The sequence below is a fragment of the Haliaeetus leucocephalus genome, unplaced genomic scaffold (assembly GCF_000737465.1).
Source record: "Haliaeetus leucocephalus isolate CR32 unplaced genomic scaffold, Haliaeetus_leucocephalus-4.0 Scaffold858, whole genome shotgun sequence".
Classification (NCBI taxonomy): Eukaryota; Metazoa; Chordata; class Aves; order Accipitriformes; family Accipitridae; genus Haliaeetus; species Haliaeetus leucocephalus.
This window is the reverse complement of record NW_010973294.1, coordinates 4,267,702-4,291,051: the sequence shown is the minus strand read 5'-3', so window position 1 is coordinate 4,291,051 and position 23,350 is coordinate 4,267,702. Positions and strand designations below refer to the sequence as shown.

Below are 23,350 nucleotides of genomic sequence, written 5' to 3'. Positions count from 1 at the left end.
GCAGAGAAGCAAATACTGCAAATAACCCATGATGAGAAAAGTATCATAGAATGGTTTGGGTTGGAAGGGACCTTAAAGATCCTCTAGTTCTAACCCCCCTGTCATGGGCAGGGACACCTTCCACTAGACCAGGTTGACAATTCCAGGGATGGGGCATCCACAACCTCTCTGGACAACCTGTTCCAGTACCTCACCCCCCTCACAGTAAAGAATTTTTTCCTTACATCTAATCTAAATCTCCCCTCTTTCTGTCTAAAGCCATTACCCCTTGTCCTATCACTACATGCCCTTGCAGAAAGTCCCTCTCCAGCTTTCTTGTAGGCCCCTTTATATGCTGGAAGGCTGCCATAAGGTCTCCGCAGAACCTTCTCTTCTCCAGGCTGAACAACCCCAACTCTCTCAGCCTGCCTTCATAGGCAAGGTGCCCCAGCCCTCTGATCATCTTCATAATTTGTGTTGAGACTACCATTCATTTTGGCTAGTTCTGAATTAAAAAAAATATATATACAAAAAGGCATTAGCATCATTGATCTGTACCGTAGAAACCCATTATCTTTGTTGCTAGCAAGGACTTTCATAGGCATGAAGTGAATAGAACTGAGAAAGTAAGTGATCAGATTGTCTCATGGAGTTTCAGCAGACATGTTTTGGAGGATTATCTTACTTAACATGTATTTTCTGGGCTACTACACTCATGTAGCAATTCCACACACTGCCACGTTTACTTTTGGTGCGGTAATTTTTTTTGTGCAAAAATAACATGGAAAAAAAGCAGTCTTTCATCTATGACGGGCTTAATAGGTATTAAGCACTGTAGAGCTAACCCATTGTCACCATAGCTGTATCTTTCTCTACAGAGTAAAAGGATGAAGCAACATAATGGTATACTTGTACAGCAAATCCAATACCGGATGAACCACACAGTTGTGTTGACAATGCTGATTAAGTGCTCTACCTTGCATTTACAGTGATTAATTTCATACGAAAGCTTCCTAATAATAGATGTTCAGACTGAGCTCTGCTATTACACAACAGGACAGTAAATTGGCCAGTAGGAGATTTGGGTCTTGCTGAGAGATAACGACAAATACCTGTCAGTACAGCAGTCAGTCTATTTCTACTTCCAAACAACCTGAAAATGCATATTCTGGTTATGCTGTTCACATGGAGAAACCTGGAACATCTTCAGCATTTCCAGAGACTAACCAGGCAATCAGCAGTCTAGTCTAGTGCTGCTAAAATCTCCTTTAAATACTTCTGCCTGATGCACAGTAAACCAAATCAGCTAAAATTAAGCCATGTCTATTACCTTCCTTGTAAGAGTCTCTCTGCAGGTCTGCCCCCTTTTTCAATGAAATAAAGTAGGCAATCATTTACACACCAAGTATGTATAAATAAACCTTACTAGTCAGTATTTAGAACATATTTTCTGTTGTGGAAGCTTAAATGTAACTAAAGTGGTATTGCAGTGCCTGTTAAGGCCTCTTCCAGCACTAATAACAACTATTAAAAGTCAGACCTTATTGTTCATGTGACTTTTGTCCTTTATTCCACTGTTGTCTGAATTATTTACCCTTTAATTCATTCCTTCTGGGGCTTTGATCCTTCCACCCCTATTCAGACACTAGGCAAGAAGAGCTTCTGAAGGGTATTACACGCCATTCAAAACCACTCAGGGTTCAGCAGGGCAGGCCATGTATAATTTCATTTAGTTCAAACACAACACAAAACTTCAGAAGCCTGTTCCAGTTATCAATTTTATTCGAAAGGTGTCTTCTATACATTTTTTATATAGAGAAATAAATATGAAAGGCCTATACAAATATGAACACTTAGAGTACCAATACTGCCCTTCATTTTTTATACACATCTTTCAATACTTAAAAGGACAAAACTGCATCAAACAGCCCACATATTTAGTAAAATAAATTTTACAAAATCTCAGTTCACAAATGTCTGTTCATGTCTAACAGAACCTTTTAGACTGAGTTTTCTTTTACATATACGCAACCTTAACACGAAATACGTGCAGCTGCCTTTCAGAATTTCACAATATAGACTGATTACATTTTCCTCAAGATGGACAGTAAAAACAAAGTCATACTTAAGTTATACTCCAATGTAGGAATTTGCATTATCACTTTTAATGACATACTGTGTTAACATAATATTTTTTTAAAAACATTCAGATAAATTAAAAAGAACACAATCTTGCCTTCAAATAAAAGCCAAGTCATTTAAAAAACTTCAGAATGGGCATTTGCTTTTACATAATGTGATTCTTTCCCAAACTTTAAAAAATTTAATTCAATACCACATAAAATGCTTTCGATGTAAAATAACATCATAAAATAAGTAAGCTCTTTGCTTTTTGTAAACCATAGTTTATAGACTTTCCCATAAAGTCATATTTTTCTAACATAGGGCATCATCCACATGCATTTATGTAATCTCACTAATTTACACATTTATGAGAGTATAAAGCAAAGCATGTGCTTAAATGGTGGGAGGAATGGATACCAAATTGAATTCAATTGCTCTTTCAAAAGTTGGGGTTTGTTTTTTGGTTTTTTTGGTTTTTGTTTTGTTTTTGTTTTAAGAAAAGGTCAAACCCCAACAATACTGAAAGGAAACCACATAATATAGCAAAATCCTCTTTTGTCTTTCCTTGAGGAATTTGTCCTCTATCCCAAAACTAAGGAGTTCCCAGATGCTAATTTAAGAACTGTAGCTTAAACTTGCTGGGAATCAGAAGAAATATTTCAGATATTTCCTATTTGAACAATAAAAGCGTAGGCTTTAGTTCAGAAAAAATATAATAATATAGTTTACTGTAAGTGCACAAAAGCCCAATCCTGCAACTTTCCTGTTCATTCAATTGTTTTCACTTAAGGAAAGTGTATACGATTTCCCTCCCAACCCTGATTTAATAACTTATGTAAATAACTGTGAAGAATATGGATGTTTAACAGTTTACAAATACACTAGATTTAAAGGGTATTTGGGAATGTCTATCCTGTTTTTCAAAAGAACTACTACTTTTAAAAGAAGCGTTGTACTAATATTTTCTTTCCTTCAAAATAAAGCTTTATGAGCTTATGTTACTCAACAGTACTCTCATTTCCACTTCTTAAAGTTTAAATGCTTGGCTCATTCTTTCAAAGGAGAATTTGCAGGTTCATTGAGAAGTATACGCAACAACTCTCTACTCAAGGGCAGATATCCAATATGGCTCAGCTTGGAATAGCAGCTGTGCCATAGGGTTCTCATTCACAGCATCAGAGTAGTTTCCGTAACAAACTTCCTTGGTTCACTGCAGTTCTCTAATCAATTTTCACTCCTCCAAACTCTTTCTGAGTTCACCCAGTAAAACTAACCACTTTCCACCATAGGTTTTGCAGGCATAGCTAGAGGTTCTGCAAGCCACAAAAGGTTGACTGTTTTCCAGCAACACAAGAGTAATGACCTAAAGAAAGTTTTCATAAATGCTGCATGGCATTAATCTGGCCTGCAAAACCTAGTTACAGTGATGATGATCAAGACAGTAAGACCCTAGCTCTACAGCAGGTCTAACATTCAGGTTAAAGAGCAACCATAGGCGGGGAGAAAAAAAACCACAAAAGAAAAAAGACAAGTGACAATGTACATAAAGACTTCCAGTGTCATTTTGGAAAAAAACGTTTTCAAGATAGGAATGCATTTATCAAAGACTAAGCTTTGTCCCATTACGAATGATTTGAAGTTTGGGTTCCTGAGCTTGATACTGGACAGGGGGAAGGGCAAGGGAAAGTGTCTTATATCTTAAATTATACAGCAGTATCATAAGGACAGTATTTAAAATCTATTATTAGAAGAATGAATAAGTTACTATAACTAAATAGTATTTTATTCGGAAGACCTTAATCTTCCTTCTTTTGTGTTTGAAATCGTTCCATTAAAGCCCTAAATATATTTCCTGGTATTTTCTGATGTTTTTCTATTAGAGCTTGGAGTGCTGCTTTTGTCTGTAAGGAAAGAGAAACGGTTTTGGTCAGATTAAGTCATCTTTATATTGTTCATACATTAACACAATTTCTAGGCTCTCTTCATCCTTTCAGATGTCACAGAACTACTGCAAGTTCAAAATACTATTTTTCCATATTTAAGCCCACAGGCTGTGTTTGTGAGATCACTGCCAAGAAACAGATCAACAAACTAGTATATTTATCTCTGGTAGCTGTGTTCACAAGCTCTATTAGTGATATGCAATACTAAAATGATGATGGAGTAAATTAATGAAGACACCTAGATCTATAAAGCATGTCAGTGCCTGTGTGCTGTACGGCAATTCAGAAACTTCTGCCTATGCCCTGGTTTGCATCAGTAACACTCTTCCAGTATGTGGGAACTTTGCTTCTACACATGCTCAGAAGCAGCACTGGAAACACAGCTGTGTGTCAGCACATTTGGCTTGTACAAAGGAATTATCCCTGCACCCAAGTCCCCTAAAGGAGCTGGTCCTGTAAAGCACACTTGGACCACACCTAAAATACTGCACAGGACAGCAGCATTCACTTTCACTCAAAAACATAGCAGGCCAAAAAGTTAATAGCAGCCATTCGTACCATATAAAAGTTCTATGAGGAACATTCAAAACCAGGGCAGTATGCAAAAGCTATGGTGAGGACATGCTGTAACCTTCCTGTTCTGCCTAGTGAAGCACAGACTACTGAATTCTTAAGGTCAGAGACAGAATGGAGAACTATTTGCCTTTGTAAACCAGTGGTCAGCAAGGGGAAAACTGATTCTTGGTACAAGCTCCCACTGTTTACATGAAGTATGTGATCAACTGTTAAGTCCTGGGAGAAGGTTCCTGCCCACATCTCTTTATAGAGATGGTCCTAAGTGTCTCTGCAAATCTAAAATTTCTATTAGGCAAATAATTTGAGCTTAATTTTTTCTATATATAACGGGAAAATGCATACTGTGCCACAGCCTGAAACATGAAATACAATTTTAAAATCACTGTAACTAGGATCCTAGGGGATTCACATTCTAGGGCCCTTATCTAGCAGAATTTGCACTTGATTCAGAAGCAAATGAGGGTTGGCACAAACAGAAGATGCCAAAGCATGTTTGAAAGTCACTTAAACACACATTCTCTCCTGAAAGCCAACAGTTCTAAACTCCTGTCAGACTGAACCCCCAAAAGAAAGAATCAGTTTTCCATAACCAGGGCATAAGATAATGCAGATAAACATGTTAAGATGTCATTTTGCAGAGATCTAATCAGAGGGTAAACAGGAGAGACAACTGAACTGACACCTGCATGGTCAAGAAGAAAAATCTCTTTCTCTCAAGTGAAGAGAGTGTGAGAGTCTCAGAATGCTAGAAGTGACCATCTGTGGAGCTTCCAAAAATGGCTATTTCAGCCCCCTCCGACTGCTCCATCACTTAGGTTTTACGCTTCTGTAGTGTGAAGCCTATTAATAAAATGAATGAACATAAGAACCTGACAATCCTTTTTATAAACCACCTAAATCTGAACCAGGGGAATGTTCAAAAGTTAATTTGTTGGGCAGGAAGTTGGAGGAAATATAAACTGAAACACACTCAACAAAGCAGTGAAATGATTTACCTTAAATTTTTTTATTGTATGGAATTGAAACAGTTTGTGGCCACAGATTTGCTATATTTGAGAGGTTTCATTAGTACCTTTCTGAAAAGGCCAAAAACGGAACACTTTCTCTGGGTGAAGTACTTATGACTTTCTCAACTCAGAGCAGTCTTATCTGACTGAACTTCAGTCCCTAAAGCAAGTTGTTTCTCAAAGCAAATACAAAGTACAGTATTGACTTCAAAAGGCCTAGAACATCTGCAAGGTATAGTAATAAAAAGATAGTGTTTAAGAAGGACCTTCAGCGTTAAGCAAGTCCAAAGCTTACCATGATTCCACCAACTTCTATATCTAGCTCCAAGGCAGAAATCACTATCTTGACAAGAGTATTCCAGTGTTTTCTACCAGAACAGTCAATATTTTAAATATATATATGCATATCTGTCTTACCTTTGCAGTTAGTTCCTCAGCAGTTATATTTGGTTCATATGGAATGGGTTCTCCGATAAATGTACGAAGCTTGACTGGAAACCCACCGTACACAGGAACTAGTGGCAATCTAATACGTTCATATAGTGACCTAAATATTTCTAATGTGAAAAAATTCAGGGGGAAGGGAGAAAGCAGGAGAAGAAGAAGGGAGAGGGGTGGAGACGGGGAGGGGGAGACAAACAGACAGACAGACTGAGATTATTCTGTAGGTTTTTTCCCAGTATGTCTTAAAACCGGCTTGTCAAGTAATCCAGCCCCTGACCCAGATTCTCAAACAATGTGTCATCTCAAGTGCTATTCTACCCTTGACTGTCATTTCCAAAAAGCTGCGTTAATGCTAATGTCAGACTTGTTTCCACCCTAACTTCGCAAGATATCTCTCCTTCAAAGAGTAGCTGCAAAGAGAAGGAAGAAGAGGAGAAAAATCCAGTAGCTGCCTCTCTGGAAAAGAAGGGAATGCTACACAATACAGGTTACGGTTCACCTAATTTTACAGGTTAGCATAAGAAACTAGTATTGGAAGACTGTTCTGTTCAGTCCCACTGAGGTCTAGAGGATCAGAAATTGTCTTATCTGTCTAAAGGCCAGTCATGCTAAAATGCTGAATTGCCCTTTCAGATCACACACTGGTTGCAGTGAAATAATATAAAAAGAGAGAAAAAACAGGTATTTCTATATCCGCTCTAAGGAGACACATCTTCTACCCCACATGCCACCTTCTAAGCATCTAGCCCAAATGTAACCAGAACAGCTTCCTCGCAGAATGGGTGCTAATACTCTCTCTCTCAATTTTAGACAAGAAATTCCTTTAACTGAGGTGTTGGCATAAGAAAATCCTTACTGACCAAGATGTGGAATTTTCTGTATGCAACCTATAAGAACAAAGAATATTCCAAAACTATTGAAACTGGAGTAATGCCTCCAGTGATCAACAGAATCCACTTCCTCTAGCACCCCTGCTGTAGAATATAAGTAGCATGAATGATTTTGGCTTAAATTTCTGCTTGTTTGGGAGGATTCTCCTGAACACAGCCAACAATTAATTGCTGTTTATTTTTGTACAACCTAACGAAAGTGTGAATTATTCTGCACATCTACATCAGATGCCTTGGCTTTCTCCATGTAATATATAGCTTTTAATTAGAGGGGGAGAGAAACAGAATTGTTTTGCCCTGCAGTCCTCTGATGAAGATGATGATGCCATACTTGAGGCAGAACATGTGGCATGGAGGAGACTGTTCAGGCCCTTCCTGCTAGATGGTAAGTTGGAAAATACGAAAAAAGGGGTGTTGACACTAGCAGATCAGCAGAGATGTGGGCATCTAATCATCCCAGAGGTGGACCCTTCAGCCATATACCCATCTATTCATGTGCTGGCTCGAAGTCCCCATAGAGGTGAGGAAAGAGAGCAGGCAAATACAAAGTTTTGTGAGGAACCACAGGTTTAGTGCTGAACAGTAAACCAACTACAGATTAAATATATTTCAAACCATCTGAAGTTTAGGTACAGGTAGAGGTGTAAGCAGAGAGCTTTAAGAGAACATTTAAAGAAAGTACATGTTAGTTGCAAACCCCTGTTTGCTTTGCTTCTTAACAGACAGCAGAAAACCTAGAGCTGGCCTAGCAGATATAAGCAGAGAAAAAAAGTGCTCTAAAACTATTTGCCTTTTTCTGGCTTTTTCCTTTCTTCTACTGCTTCTGTGAAGGCATACTGTTACGTGGAGAGTAACTTAGATGAGCCAATACCACATCTAGTGCTAATATTAAATCCTAATAACATCTCTGAACTCTACTGGAGAGCAAACCTCCAGAAACAAGGCTGGTTTAAATCTCAAATTTATATGGGGATTATTTCTACAGAGATAGGCTAAACACATATGGAAAAATAAACTACAAAAAAATAGAAAATATCTTACTTATTCCTCCTAATGTCCTAACGCCTTCTCGAACATTTTGTGTAAACATAGGAATGATGGGCTAGGAGGGAAAAAAAATAATTAAGAATTTAATGAAGATAGCACTATCTAAAAACTTCTACCTCACTTAAATCCAACAAGCAAATTAATTTCAGAAGTGTTTCTCAGACAAGGACACAGAGAGACCAAAACAAAGTTCTTCTGCGACCATCTGCCATGAGGTTTCAAGTTGGAGAATACCATGAGATTTCAGTGAGTCACTGTTTCAGCAAGTCCATTTTCTCAAAGCAGCCCAGACTTTCAGAACCTATGGAGCATTTAGGCATCTGCTCGTCTAGCACTGTTTGCACAGTTGTGACTTAAGTGGTTAAACCTGTTGCTTAATTTGTAGTTATGCTCAAAGGGAAGAATTCAGAGGATTGGGACCCCAAACTTGTCTGATTCATCTCTGCTATGCTGATTGTATTGCTTCCCATACGATATGTCATATTCAGTACATGTCCATGATTTACTTCTGCTGATGAATATTTGGAATGGTGTTGAATATTTCAAGTTTTTATTGCTGTTTTTGAACTTGAAAACAGCTGTCAAGATTTACATGAACCGGGGGGGTCCATTACTGCATGAAGTTTTTTAATATCATTTTATAGTATGTACTCAGTGTACATAGCATCATCAGAAATACAGACTCTTTATGTGATTTTCAAACATTCAGATTCTTTCAAACTTTTTTAAACAAGCATGGAGATGAGCTAGTAAATGAAAGTTTTCAGACAGGTATCATGTTGGGTTTTTTGGGGAGGAGGGGGGAAGTCTGTAAATAATCCAATGCCAACTATAGAGAATAAAAAGAAGTGCAGTTGCCTAAACTGAATGGTAACAAACTTCTTTATTCTAGAACCATCTTATTTGGAACATCTTACTTTTGACACAGAGGTAGTGATTTTTGTATGTACCAAGCTGGTTTATATGACAAAAATTCTTGCAAACAAACTGCTGAAATGAAACAACTTCAAGAAATTGAAGGTCCCAGTTTTAGACACATTTTTCTGATGTTTTAGACACATTTTTCTTTCCATGAGGACTTATGCTCACAATTAAAGGTGACTTAAAGTTCATTTTTAATCTAAATAAAGATATTTTCCCCACTTTCAGCCTGCCTCTGAAACTATTCCTATTCTGCTGCATCTCTCAGGATTTTTTTAGGGAGGGGATGAAGGTGCAAGACCTTTGTGAGGGCATAAAGGGAACTGAACACAAATTCAATAAAATAAATATAACTAATACAACCATAGCTGAATCCCAAGTACGGCCTTTCATATGCTATTACAATATATTAGTAAAATCTAAGTCTATTGAAAATATCCTGTTTAAACAGTGTTATTTTCCTTCTGAGAAAAAGTTATGCACACTTAAAATTGGGTCTTAAAAGTATTCTATTTCTGTATAAAATCCAGAGATTTAACTAGTCTCTCTTTGACAGTACCTAAATATAAAACTCTTGGTGTAAGACTTACTTTCAAATTAGGCATATGCAGACCTACGGTCATATGCACAGATCTTTCAAGTACAAATATAGAACAAGAGGGACTCTGAAATTATTATTAAAATAATTACAATTCAAATATATCATACACTTATGTGCCTTTCACAGTTGGTCCCATATGAATAATTATCTGCCTGCTGATCAAGCACAATGCTATATATTAGACCTGAAGAGACAGTTCACACTAGTGAGCAGCATCTCCTCCTGCCTCTGTATGCCCTAGACATCTCCTACTACCACAGAATGCCAATACAGTACATAATGCCAGAGAGTCTATACTGTGCTGGGTCACAGTACACTTCAGTGGTAGGGAAAACAGAAATGTTGATGCATGGTTGCTTCCCAACCATTCTGGTCAGGGTTGAGCTATCACAATCCTGACCAGGTATGGTAAAACAGCACAAGCTTGTAATGTAGAAACTGTCCTGGATTTCATCTCTCATTCTTTTAAACTCTGGATTTCCTGACCACGCTATTCCTAGTTGACTCCAAAGCCTTCTTATCAAAAGCAACAAAAAGAGTCTTGAAATGTAGTTATGAGAGCAAGTAGACCATATCCATGACACTCAGCAATATAACATCAACTATATGATAAATAAACCAGCTTTTCCTGGAAGAAAGTACTAATAAGTTAGCATTCTTTGCTTCTCTTTTGTGATCTGTCATACTTACCACTTTTGCATCAATGGCCACCTGAGCAAAGCCCTTCCGATTACCCCAGATAATAGTATACATTTCATCACTGAAGAGTGCTTCCCGAACTCCACCTGGGGCAATGGCTATCAGACAGCCCTTCTTCAGAGCACTGACACATTCTTCTTTTGGTCCATGCATAACTCCATGTACATCAAGCAATATTTTAAAACCTGTAGGGTAAGATAATATTAATTCAGAAAATGTTAATTCATGCTACCATTCAGTACAGATTCCCAGCACAGAACACAATGGCTAAAACTTACTTGTCTAATAACCTGTAACCCCAAATGAAAGATGTTTCTAGAGGGACTGAAGCATTAAGTCCTGCTTATAAATTTTGGCGTAAAAAGTTGAAGATTTAGGGGTTTCAGTGGCTTTTTGTCACAGTAAAGTCAGCTGCTACCTCACAATCAGGACTAAACTGGAAAAAACTGGCAAGCACTGTGTGACATCTTTCATGTGCTCTTCAAAGGAGTTGTCAAGTCAGCTCCAGGGCACTGGTTCCTTGCCCAAGCTCTACTTTTCAAACGTAGCACAGTCCTAATAAAATGCAACAAAAGAAAATACCAGCAAATTATTGTGTTTTTTTTGTTTTGTTAACTTTGGCAAACAAAGAGCAGTCTGTGCACAAGAAGGGGAATGACAAAGAAAATGCAGCATTCTCTGCGTTGCAGATCACTGCAGGAATTGACTCCCTGGTTCAGTCTGTGAGTACTCGGATGGCCTTTCACACAAAAAGGCATCTGGCAAGCCTGGGTTGGGTATATTCGTCTTAAGTTAAGATTTTTCATTTACTGAAGTGTTCAACTGTAAAGTTACATAAACGCCTCATATCATCTTGAATTTGAAATGTCATACTGACCCTACTCTTCAAGAAACAGCAGAACATCAAAAATTTGCTTACAAGCATCAAATGGGCACTGGCTTCACCAATTTAGACAGCTAGTCTAATGTGAAAGAACATAACTAGCATAAACCTCCGTTTGCTGGAAATCAATCATGTTCACTTGGTTCAATAAATTTTTAATTTATACAGTATTTATGAGTACTGCATACCAAAATGGGAACTTTAGATAACCGAGCAGTATGGGAAAGATTACTTCTCTTTCTTCAAGCTTCCCACTGAGGCAAACAACCTTATCAGCCATAGACAAGGACACAGAACCAACCTAGTAGAGTTTGCCCCTCAATAACAGATCTTCATTTTTTAACCTCAGGTTAACAAATGAATAGTTGTTACTATGAGCATACATTTATTACATACAGACTCACTGAGAAAGAGTCCAAATATAGTTAAGAAGACAGAGCTGTCTTCTCTTACAGACCGCATAAACTAAGGGCTTGGGAAGGAAAGCATGAGGCAGCATATCATTAGTTTATTCTTAACTAAATTCTGATCTCTAACCAGTCTTTGTAGTTGGTGTGAGTATAATTACTGATTTATATCTACACACAACTGGGATCTGTCCATAAACATGACAACAGAACACAAACTCTATTACACCTGTCTCATATTCTGCTGTGCCTGCCTTGCACACTGCTGATGGCACTAGCAGTCTTCATCTAGGAGCATTTGCACAGAAGACATGTGAAATAGAGTTTTCCTGAAGTAATTTAATTTCTCTCGGCTGCTTTGTTTGTGGGATCTTAAACAGCTGGTTTTTTACAATGTTTTACATTCCCAAACTAATTAAAGCTCTCCAGAATGTACCTGGTGCTAGAAAGCTGCCTGTGTCTAAGCCCCTTCTGTCAGTGAATTCAGGAGAGAGATGAAACAGTAATGAGAAGTGTTGAGCTGAGCATGAAAAGAGACTCCAAGGAAGCAGAAGCTGTGAAGACAGTTTTCCCTTCTGCATTGGACATGCTGGGGAAGGGGGGGAGGGGAGGGGGCTGTGATAGAGCAAGACCATGAGTCTGTCTAGTTCATAGGTCAGAAAAAACCAAGAACAGAATATGGGCAGAATACAGGCAAAAATTTGTAATACAGAATAGTGGTGGGGTGGGGTTTCAAGTCTTCATAAAATTTCTCAGCCGTATTTCCCCCCTTGACATTTAGTATAAACCTCATATTCTGAGCTGTACCTCATAGCCTAGCCAGCAGATCATACATTACTATCAACATCTCTGCTCCAGTAGCAAAGAGGAAGAACCTGGCTCTGTTAGAGCAGCAGAGAGACAGGAACTAGTGCAGTGGCCCTGAAGGGACAGCTAGGGTACTCTGTGCCGAAGGTAAAGGTCATCATGGAGTCAGAAGAAACACTGGCATAGTAACCGGCTGTTGCATGAAGGTGACCGAGAATCTCTTTTTCCACTTTAAACAACAAAACAACTCTCAAAATTATCTAAACACAGTCTTTCAGCCTTCCAGAGCATGAAGGGATGCTAATTTTTCCAAATACCAAGAAGTCCAAAATTAATTTTATTCTGCAGTTCAACCTGGACTCTGCCCATTGCCCCAGCACACCCTTCTCCTGTTTTCCACAACACTGTGTCTCCACCAATGTTTGAAAACCCTTTGGATAGTACCCAGTAATGCATTTAACACTCATCCCAATAAGTGCGCTATATAAATTTCTCTAACTTAGCCCCAGTGACTGTAACATAGGGACTGTCAGCTACCTGGTAGAAAAATGGCAAAGATGTCATCATTTTTCTATGGTTGACCCTTAGGACCACAGACAGAGAGGAATCATTTAGGCCACTGAATCCAACCATCCACAATTGTAGGTAACCACGCCTGTGTATCTGCAGAACATCTAGTCCACAAGACACTTTGCAACACCTTGTGTATGTAACAGACAAGAAGCCACAGCTCCTTTCCTCTGGGACATTACAGGAGAGGGACTGTCTCAGATCCCTAAAATAGCAGGCAACCTTTTAAAGAGGGCTCCCAGATGACTCTAGGAAGCAGACATGGCCCATACTATAGGAGAGGGTGATAGAGAAGAACACAAGTGACATCTCTGTCTTCACTGCACTCTTTGGAAAAAGATTTTCTCTTAACTCAACTTCAGAGAAATCAATGTATTCCTGAGCATTACACAGCTGAGAATCTACAAGAACCAGAAACCATTGGAATATTTTTTTTCTGTGACTAACCTCCAGTATTTAAAAGGAAAACAGGACCATATTTCATATCCTTCTGCCCCAAAACGCAAGCAACAGAAGCATACATAGTACTGATACAGCATAAATTGAGACAATTAATAGTTTCCTTTTGCATCGATGTGAAAGAAAGACGCATTACGCAATGTTCAATAGGAATCTCCAGGTATCTATAGGAAGTCTCCTATTAGGTTATATTCCCTTCCACAAGTTATCAAGCTGTATCTTTCAAGACTAAGCAGTAGGGAGAGGCATGTTTGACACCTTGCAGGTTCATGCACCCCCTAGGAGGCAGAGCAACATTTTACAAACACACTCCAGTTAATTGCAGTTAATTCAGGACAGCAGTGCCCAATGCAGAGGATGCAATGAGACTGCAAACTGGCAATTGCATACTGGCATGGACCCAAGATTCAGATTCATGGGACAAGCCATTCCTCACAGCTATTCATAGTAGATTCAATAATCATAAAAAAAGAAGGGTCATTAAACCAGCTAATCCAAGTGTGTCTAACAGCCTACAGACTCTCCAAATGCACCCCCTATCCCACGTCCCCCATTTCTCCTGCATTGAGCATAATAACTTTTGGTTAACTAAAACATCTTCTGAAAAGGCATCCAATTTAATCTGAAGACTTAATCAAGATCAGGCAGTCTTAGTACTAGGATAAAATTATGGCAGTCTTTCTGGTTTGATTCACAAGAGAAGCACCATCTATCTGAGTTGCCAGTCATAGATTATTCTGCAGATTTTGAGACACAGTCCAGAACATTACCTGGGCTCTTTGGGCTCATCTTCCCTGAACAGTCTTAATTCACTCACAGAACCAAAGAATTATGTAGGTTGGAAGGGACCTCTGAAGGTCAACTAGTCCAACCTCCCACTCAAAGCGGGTCCAACTAGATCAGGCTGCTCAGGGCCTCACCCAGCAGAGTTTTGAAAGTCTCCGGGGATGGAGATTCCCCAACTTGTCTAGGCAATCTGTTCAGGTGGTAAAATACCTTCCCACACATCTAATAAAAATTTCCTGTGTTGCAACTTCTCTGTTGCTTCTCATTCTATCACTATGCACCTGTCAGAAGAGTCTGACTCCCTCTTCCCTGCACCCTCCCGTTAGGTTGCTGAAGACAGCGATAATATCTTCCCCCATCTTTATCTGGTACAGGCCAAAAAAACCCAGTTCTCAGCCTCTCCTCATACATTGTGTGCTCCAGCCCCCCATCATCCACTGAACATGCTCTAGTGTGTCAACATCTGTCTTGTACTGGGGAGTCCAAAACAGGACACCATATTGCGAGACGTGCTTGCACAGGTGCCAAGCCAAGGGAAAAAACCTCTTCACTCAGCCTGCTGGCCACACTCCTGCTAAAAAAAAGCTCAGTGTGCAGTTCATCTTTGCTGCAAGGGCACGCTGCTGACTCAGGTTCACCTTGTTGTCCACTACAATGCCAAAGTCCTTTCCTGCAAAGCCACCTTCTGCCCAGGGTACTGCCACATGGGATTGCTCTGCCCCAGATGCACAACTTCATATTTGCTTTTGCTGAACTTTGTAATGTTTCTGCCAGTTCATTTCTGTGAAGGCACTCTGAATACCACCTCTAACCTCCAGTGTGTTGACTGCTTCCCCAGTTTGGTATCAACAATGAACTTCCTGCAAGCACGCTCTAACCCCTCACCCAGGTGTGAAATAAAAACATTAAGCAGCGCTGGTTCCAGTATCAGTCCCTGAGGAATGCCTTTAGAAAACAGCTGTTAGCTAGATGGTATACTGCTGAACCCGATTCTTCAAGACCAGCCATTCAGCCAGATGTCTCTGTGATGCTACTAAATGATATTTGGGGGACTCAAAAGTATGCTCACACTTAGAACCTTATTTTAAAGCAGAAATGAAGAAAAACAACATTCTCTCCCACTTGATAAACAACTGTGCGTAAGTATTGATATAATACAGACAATATGGAGCCAAATCTAAATTACAAAACAGGTTACGTTAGTCAGCTGTATGCAAAAGATTTGATAATCAACTGACAAATCCTAGCCTGTTGGCAAAAGCAGTTGTAGAGGCAAAGCCATGCTGTTACCAGTATGAAAAAAGTTCAGCTTTCAGGGATTAAGTCTGAAGTAAAACTATACTGACAAAAGGACAGTTTTCTGATATGAGTTGTTTCCACTAGAAACATCAGTACACTACAGAACACTCCTGTAAATTCACAAAAAGAATTAAAAGATTTTTAGTCACAAACTGAACTTGGGAAAAGAACTGGGTACTACTGTATTTCACACACACAAAACCCAAACCCCTCACGTAATTAGTTTCACCCATCAGCAGTGTTTTTCACTAGGCTGTCCAGCCAAAATCTTGCCCTAAACATATTTTTCATTTTCTTCACGCTTCACCTCATGTTTCACACAAACTTGTTGGACACTTCTACAGCTTTCCTCCAAAAAAGATTCTACTTGGAACAGTCTTCTTGGGGACAGGTTCCACTGCCCTCCATACTCTCAACTGAGTGGGATACGAAAATACATCCATCTCCCCAGATTAATACTATCAACTTTAAGAGCATTGCTTCCAAACAGTTTATTTCATCAGGTTATTGCATGGGCCAGTCTCATAAACTCATTCTTGTTTGTAAAGAACGCGTTAGAGACAGCTGTACCTCAGCACTTTCACTAAATTTGTCTGAATGTCTGTTCTGAGAGCTGTGTTCCTGTGGCACAATTTTTATTAACTACACCATAAAAAAATAAAAAATAAATTAGAGTTCTTAAACCAATTGTTGACAATGAAGTATGTTACCTGGTAATCTAAAGACGAAATGATCAGCTACTATGTGGCAGTATCTCTTCTTTTGTATAAGAAGTCTAGCCATGAAATAGATACAGTCAGCAGGAGTAGCTCCATGATAGAACACAATAAGCCCTGGTCCTTCAGGAATATTTTCGGCACCATGAAGCTCATAACCTGTTAGGTGTTAAAGCATAACAGATGTCAAAGTCTGACACAATTCTATCCCAAAGAAACTCCGGCACGTTGGCAAACTGAAACCAATAGCTATTAAGTAGTGCTAAGAGCCAAGTGACTGCTAAAAAGTCAAGAGATTACTTGCAGCATTTACTAAGTTGCTTTCACAGGAAATACAAGTTTAATTTAAAGCAGAAGAGCCACATTTAAAGAAAGAACAACAACAAAAAAAAACTGAAAACAAAACACCCAGCCTCACTGTCTTGAACTGTATAATTTTTCCTTACTTTTTCAGTTCACTGTCTTCAAGGCTGCAGAGTCCTCTTAATCCAACCATTCAAGAGAAATCAAAATAAGGATTGGAGTGGTAAAACACAACTATTTCAGGCTACTATTTAAATGAAGTTCATTGCCACCAGTAACTGTTTAAGAAGATTTGACATGACAACATCCATTTACATGTCACCTTTTACTCCAGAGTATGAAGCTTATCTTTGTTACTTCTCTCAGAATTATACTTGCTCCATTTTTCTGTCACTAAGTACTAAAAGCTAATTGGGGCTTTATACGCTTAATTGAAACATACATAAACACACACAAGTTTCTTACTGAACTTACATTTCTAATTAAGTGCAGAATATATTCAGTTAACACAAAATATCAAAATGCATCAGTATAGAACATATTCAGTTAATATTGAGAAGTATTGTTACAGTATCTTGTCTTTGTTTTTTTTTTAAAAAAAAAAAAAAAAAACAAACAAACCCCCCCCCCCCAACAACAACAACAAAAAAGCCCCAAACCCTGTCACTTCTTCCAAAGTTAATCAGGTCTGCAATTCCCATTCCACTGGGTTTTGGTTTTTTGGGTTTTTTTAATTCTGAAGGTACTCTTGACTCTTCTCCCTCTATTTTACTTTCTATACCTGTAGAGCTGCAACATATTGCAAGCATATCATCTGTACCAAGTGTACCACTAACTGTGCTCTATGCCTGCCAATCATAATCAGAATGATACCTACATCTAGCATTTGCATAATATATGTAAAGTTCCAGGTATCACATACCAGTTTGGGGTTTGGGGCTTTTTGGTTGTGGGGTTGTTTGGGGGGGATGGGGGGGGTGGTCCCGATGCTGTGAGATTTCAGGATGAAAAGTTCTTCCTATGATACATTGATTAATCAAGCAGGGGAAAAATACAATTGCAAAACATTTCATTCTTTAGCAAGAGAAGTGTATAGAGAACATGGAAGCAGCTGCCAGGGCAGAAAAAAGTCACCACTGTCAGTAAGGGACTGGATAAGAATCTTGCCTGGGCAAATAAAAAGTTAGACCTTATAAAAAGAAAAAGTTACTAAGGATGAAAAGAGCCAAAGCCTTAAAAAAATAATTTTCTTATGAAAAAAAGTAAATAGCTTTTTATTGTGAAGTGAGCATTTTAAGCTCTTTGATGTAGCTGTTGATTTTGATCTAGTGTACTTTCCTAGATTTGAAAGTTACATCTTAGTCTTACAAAGCCTATCTGATACAGCCGCTGCACCATCTGGTTATCAATGCCCTGAAAACCCGCTTCCCTTTGACTAGAGAACAAATAGAGATGATTTTCAAGAAGGATTTGTTCTTCATGTAAATTGCTCTTAAACATCTCTTTCTCCTTTGGCTGCATCTAGACTGAATGGTTCTGAAAGAGGCTTATGATTTCCTTAGAAAGAAAAGCCAAATCATTTATTAAGTATGTCTTTACAAAAGAAATAACAGTAGAAGGACAAGGAATAGAGCCCTTAGTTTTGACATTCTAGTAGAGAACGCAATTGTCAAATACATAGACAAAAAATAAAAAAATTAAGGTTCTGTAACAGTTTGGGGCTCTAAAGTCAATTTGAAGCAACTAGTGAGCGAACTGACACTAAGTGCTCCTTTAAGCCATCATTTGGCGTTGTATGTAAAAGACTGGTTAAGTACAATTAAATTATGCTAACGTGCTGACATACTAGCTGTCAGGGAACTGGCATTTAAATATAGTTAATTGATCTAGTTTTTAACATAGCAAACATTTCATGTCCTCCTGGAATGAGGAAATCCAGGAGTAGTTATAAAAAGTAAAAAAGAAAAAAAATTAAACCATTTTTAAAAACTGCTTATATGTTCAACTGGATGAAAGATCTTATTTTGTAGCAGCAAAGGAATAAATGCATAAGACAAAAAATTCTACGTCCAAAAAAGTCTCAATGGCTTTTTTTTTTTTCTCCCAAGCACCACTGGCAGTCATTGATAAAATGGAAAAAAAAAAAATTGGCCTGAATTTTAGATTTCATGCAACAGCAGCAACAATCAGATATATATTGATATTGATAATCCTGAAAGGTAAACCAGGAATAAGAGCTTCAGCAGTTTTTAATGAAAAGTCAGATCTTGCTTACCATGCCATATTCTTCCATGTCCATCCCATAGGGTAGCCAACATCTGTTTTGCACCACCCCAAAAATCATTGGAATAAGCTTCCTTTAGTTCATTCTTCCTTTTATAAATATGAAGAAGGAGAATGGAAGTGTAGAAGAGGATGATGAGAACCCCCGGAAGTAGTAAAACTACTGCGAGTGGAAAAAGCACCCATGAAAGGTAGACTGCATAACTCAGATAATCTTCAATATGCTCCACGCCAGTCCATTCTCCCAGAATGTAAATCAGGCAGGTTAAGTAGGACATAGGAATCGGTCCTGCAGTACAGGACTCATTTCCACCTATCATCTCCTGTTTAATTTAAAAAAAAAAAAAAAAAAAAAAAAAGAGGCAGATGAATAAATCCTCAAAAAAGATAGACCTGCCTATACTGTTTAATCACACAAAAAACCTCTCTGACACATTTACTCATACACCATTTATCCCACATCCCAGCAGCACCTATTAGAAACATAATGGTTCATACAGCAAAACCTTTACTTGATTTTTTTTTTTTTTCAGTCCTTTCCTTTTGTGGAGTGGAAATGATGGCAATTCTAATTGACAGAGATAGTGCAACTGCTTAATCTCAGGCTAAGATTTTATCTCATTAAAAACCGTTCAACTTACGTGGATCCAGAACATTTGTATTGTTACCAATACCAATTTATACTGTATTTTTGGTTTTCAGAAAGCTGTATTGATTAGTGTAATTTATTGTTCTACACAATACACTCAAAACCTTCTCCCAAGCACTTACTACAACAGGAAACAGCACAATCTGAAACCCAGTGCTATAAAAAAACCTGCTGAACACTTCCACTGTCCACAAGCATACAATGACTCAGGAAGATGATGGTCTCTAATAAGCAAGTGTCACTCTTGTAGAGAACTTAACTATATCTGGAAATTTACAGATAGTGAAACGCAAAGTCCCAGAGGGACACAGACAGGCTGCAGAAAGGACAAGGAGAAAAAGATCACAAAAAGTCCTCTAGAAGTTTTAACTGCTCTGGCTTTACTGTGTCTATGTGTAAGAATCAATCTTCTCCAATGCCAGCTCCTAAGAAGTTTCAGGGCTACACCTCTCTGGGCTGATATTTCAGGTTTTCTATAATTCTGGAGCAACACTTTTTTCTTAGCTTTGTACTATTTAGGGGAAACTTGCTATTCGTTTCATCTTACAAACATGAGACAACCCGTACACTTGGCTATCTTAGCTACAGTTCTAGAACAACATAAATAATACCTTGGGGAAAAAAAGTTATCCTAATCTAGAAAAGTTTTGGTCAAGACTTGAATTAACTGTTACTCAGGACCAAGAAGATAAACATTTTGCAACTGTAATGTAGGCTTGTAGAGGGAAACAGATTAAGAGCAACAATTTCTAAAAGAATCTAAGGTTGGGGTGGTTGGGTTTTGGTTTTGTATTAAAATGTGACTTACATCATGAATGACTGCAAAGTTACTATGCCTAGATAGACACGTATCTATTACTCCTTCACTCTTGCTCTGTTTTTGCAAGCAACAAGTGACTGAAATTCAGAAGATAATTTTGCTAATACTATCATAACCCCAATGACAACAAAAACTACAAAGCAGATCAGTTTTGCTCCACATTTGCTATGAGATGTTGAAACATGTACTAGAGCAGAACTCATCTCACTTATTTCCCGGTCTCAATTTTTCCTCCCGTTCTGATAGACCAAGGATGTTCCTTTTCCTTCTGTTTTGAAATTGGCCTCTAACCACATTGCTCAAGATAACTCCTATTAATGAGAAGAAAGCTGATCTCATGACAAGGGCTTTGCTCCCATAATCCATGCTTGTTCCACTAATTCAGGCTTACAACATTTTGCTCCTCAGCATGTTCTTGAGGACAATGTGATGAGCAGCATCTTCAGCGATGTATAAGCACGTAGCATTAGTGACATGCACTTCACTGATTTCATGCACATGTGTTAGGAGGGGAGTTAGGGGAAAGGACAGGAGAGAGCGAGCATGTGGAAAAGCAAGAGAAAGCTCCTTCTCATTCCAGTTGCCAGCGCCGAACTTCAGAACCTGTCAGGCAGCAAACACCCAGAGCAAGTACAAGAAACATGACTTGTGAGACCAAGCAACATTTAGGAGTAGCATTCAACACCACAATATTCATCAGATTGTTATGCCTGGACTTCTCCAGTGGTTCCACCTACTAGCTAGAGAACAATATGGAGCATGGGTTATGGCACAGAAACATTTTTCAAAACTCAGAGGTGATTATACAGCTTTAAAGATTACTTAAATTATACTCTCCTGCCTATTATATTTTTAATTCTCTATGGCTTTCTCCAAACACAAAATCCTCACCAAGTAAATTTAAAGTCCTGTCCACATGTCAGCCTTGCAAAATATTACTTGTCCTTTTGCCTGTAATGTTAGATGCAATACCTTAAATGCAATCATCGCAGTTTTATAAGTTTACTTGCATATCTGTGCACTAACCTGTAACACAAATTAAAATCCGACATCTTTGCTGCCAACCACAGAGGTAACATCTAAAGTACTGCCTTCCATTACAGACAGTCAACTCTGAACAACACTGTTTCCTCATCTTGAAGAGAATCATAGAATAATTTACATTGGAAAGGCTCATTGAACAGCACTTGTCCAACCTCTTGCTAACTAAGAAGTTAGATCAGGTTGCTCAGGGCCATGTCCAGCCCAGTTTGTAATACTTCCAGGGATGGAGATCCCACTGCTTCTCTGGGACCCTAATCCAGTGCTTGACCACCCTCATGGTGAAAGTGATTTTCCTTATTCTAGTTAGAATTCCCCTTACTGCAATTTGTGCCTGTTGCCTCCCGTCCCTTTGCTGAAAAGAGCTTAACTCCCCCCCCCTCTCTGTAACCACTCATTAAGAGCAGCAGTAAGATTCCCTTTAAGCCCTCTCTTCTTCAGGCTAAACACACACAGCTCCCTCCACCTCTCCACAGACACCATGTGCTCCAGCCACCTAACAATGTCGGCGGCCCTCATCTGCACCCCTTCCAGTTCGTCAGCATCTTTCTTGTGAGGCTCTAAACTGGACTTGAGGTCTCAAAAGTGCTGAAAAGAGGGTAATGAATACTTCCTCGATCTACAGCTATGGCCTTGCTAAAGTAGCCCAAAACATAGATAGCCATCCTCACTCATATTTGATTTACCATCCACCAGATAAAGGCCTCCTCCAGGTCTTTATCTCCTGTAATTTTGCTCCCCCCATAACAAGTCCAGCATTCATTCTGATCACCCAGGGTACATCCACAAAAATACTCCATATCCAAGCCCAAGTGTGATTTACGTTACTGCCACACTGGACACCCTACCAAAGGCAATGGCAGTGAAGAAGCAAGACAGATTCTGTCTCCATGATCAAAAAAAGCACAGGATGCTCCACACTGAATAAAGGTCCAATATAGTTCATCTACACCACTAACAGATAGTGTCATTTTGGTCTGTTCCAACTTTACAGCTGTCTACTCTATGACTGCCCAGAGCAGTTAAAATTACAAGATAAAGCACACTGTCTTCTAGAAACACCAGCAACGTCACTCTGATTAGGACCTCATTCAAGCAAAGAGAGACCATCCTGCCCTCCTTGTCAGAGGTTTTCTGACATCTGCCACCATCCAAATCTAAAACCTACAATGGGGTGCAGTACTACTACGTCTCACCCTTAGCCAACTTACAGGCAGAATCCCTCTGTAACACAAGCAAACCCTTAAAGGGCTTCTTATTTTAACTGACACCAATAACACATTTCCTGCTGTGCAGTTCAAACCAAATATTTGTAGTTTGAGTTCTAGCTTCCTCACAGACCAGCTTATACATATCCTCACTAGATGAAAAAGATGCAATTTCTCATTTGACTAATGACAGTGCATGCTGACTTAAGCTTATGCTTAGGGCTTTACATTGATGGTGAAATGGAAACCAGGCTAACATGGAATTCCTTTCACTGACGTCTAGCATATGACCCAGAAAAGTCCTTAACTAAACTACAACAGTGGTCTTCAGCCGCAGTCAGCAGACGCTGCGCTACCCGAGACCCTATAGCTCACGCTAGAAGAGGCGATTATGGAAAGCAACATATACTGCTGTAAACCACACACAGTGTGATTTCAGCATGTGTATGAAATGTGTAAGCGGAACCTCTGGAGAACATTCCAGTCCCTCCAAACTAGAAAGATGCTGCAAAGCAACAGCTACGACAGGCCCCTGCCAACGGAAACACACCGCTTTCCACCGCGTCGGCCAGCTACGGGGAGTATTTCTACTGGAACTCGCAACGCCACCACAAAGGCAAGAAGAGCAGAAGACCCCGACAATCCTGCTAACGGCATCCGCGGCCGGAGGGACCCTACACGTCAGAGGGCGGTTTCGTCCTTGTTTTGAAGGAAGGATCGGCCTGCTTCTTGCTGCTGTGACGGCCGGGCAGTGGTTCCTTCTGCAGCAGGCTGGCGGGGTCGGCGTTTCTTTCTTCTGACAAGAAGGACACAGCCCCAGCCCGGCTGCCCCGGTTCAGCGCCCCCCGCCCCGTCCCGCACCGCAGCGCTCCGGCCGCCGCCCCCGTC

At 39.3% G+C, this 23,350-nt stretch overlaps 1 protein-coding gene across 3 annotated transcripts in view; it reads right to left on the bottom strand.

Annotated features, from left to right (window-relative positions):
* Positions 1–272: 272 nt before the first annotated feature.
* LOC104841347 (transmembrane protein 68-like) overlaps positions 273–23,350 on the bottom strand; it is a 23,310-nt gene continuing 232 nt past the window's right edge. The window contains exons 2-8 of one of the 3 annotated variants that reach the window (XM_010582938.1): positions 18,737–19,067; positions 16,153–16,317; positions 10,223–10,416; positions 8,005–8,065; positions 6,047–6,186; positions 3,899–4,004; positions 273–484 (exon numbers count right to left, since the gene is read on the bottom strand). In XM_010582938.1, coding sequence (XP_010581240.1) covers positions 3,900–4,004; positions 6,047–6,186; positions 8,005–8,065; positions 10,223–10,416; positions 16,153–16,317; positions 18,737–19,064 — 993 coding nt within the window. In that variant the 5' untranslated portion in view covers positions 19,065–19,067 and the 3' untranslated portion in view covers positions 273–484; position 3,899. Of the gene's footprint in view, positions 485–3,644; positions 4,005–6,046; positions 6,187–8,004; positions 8,066–10,222; positions 10,417–16,152; positions 16,318–18,736; positions 19,068–23,350 lie in introns of those variants that run through there. The other 2 variants (XM_010582939.1, XM_010582937.1) reach the window with 2 other exon arrangements.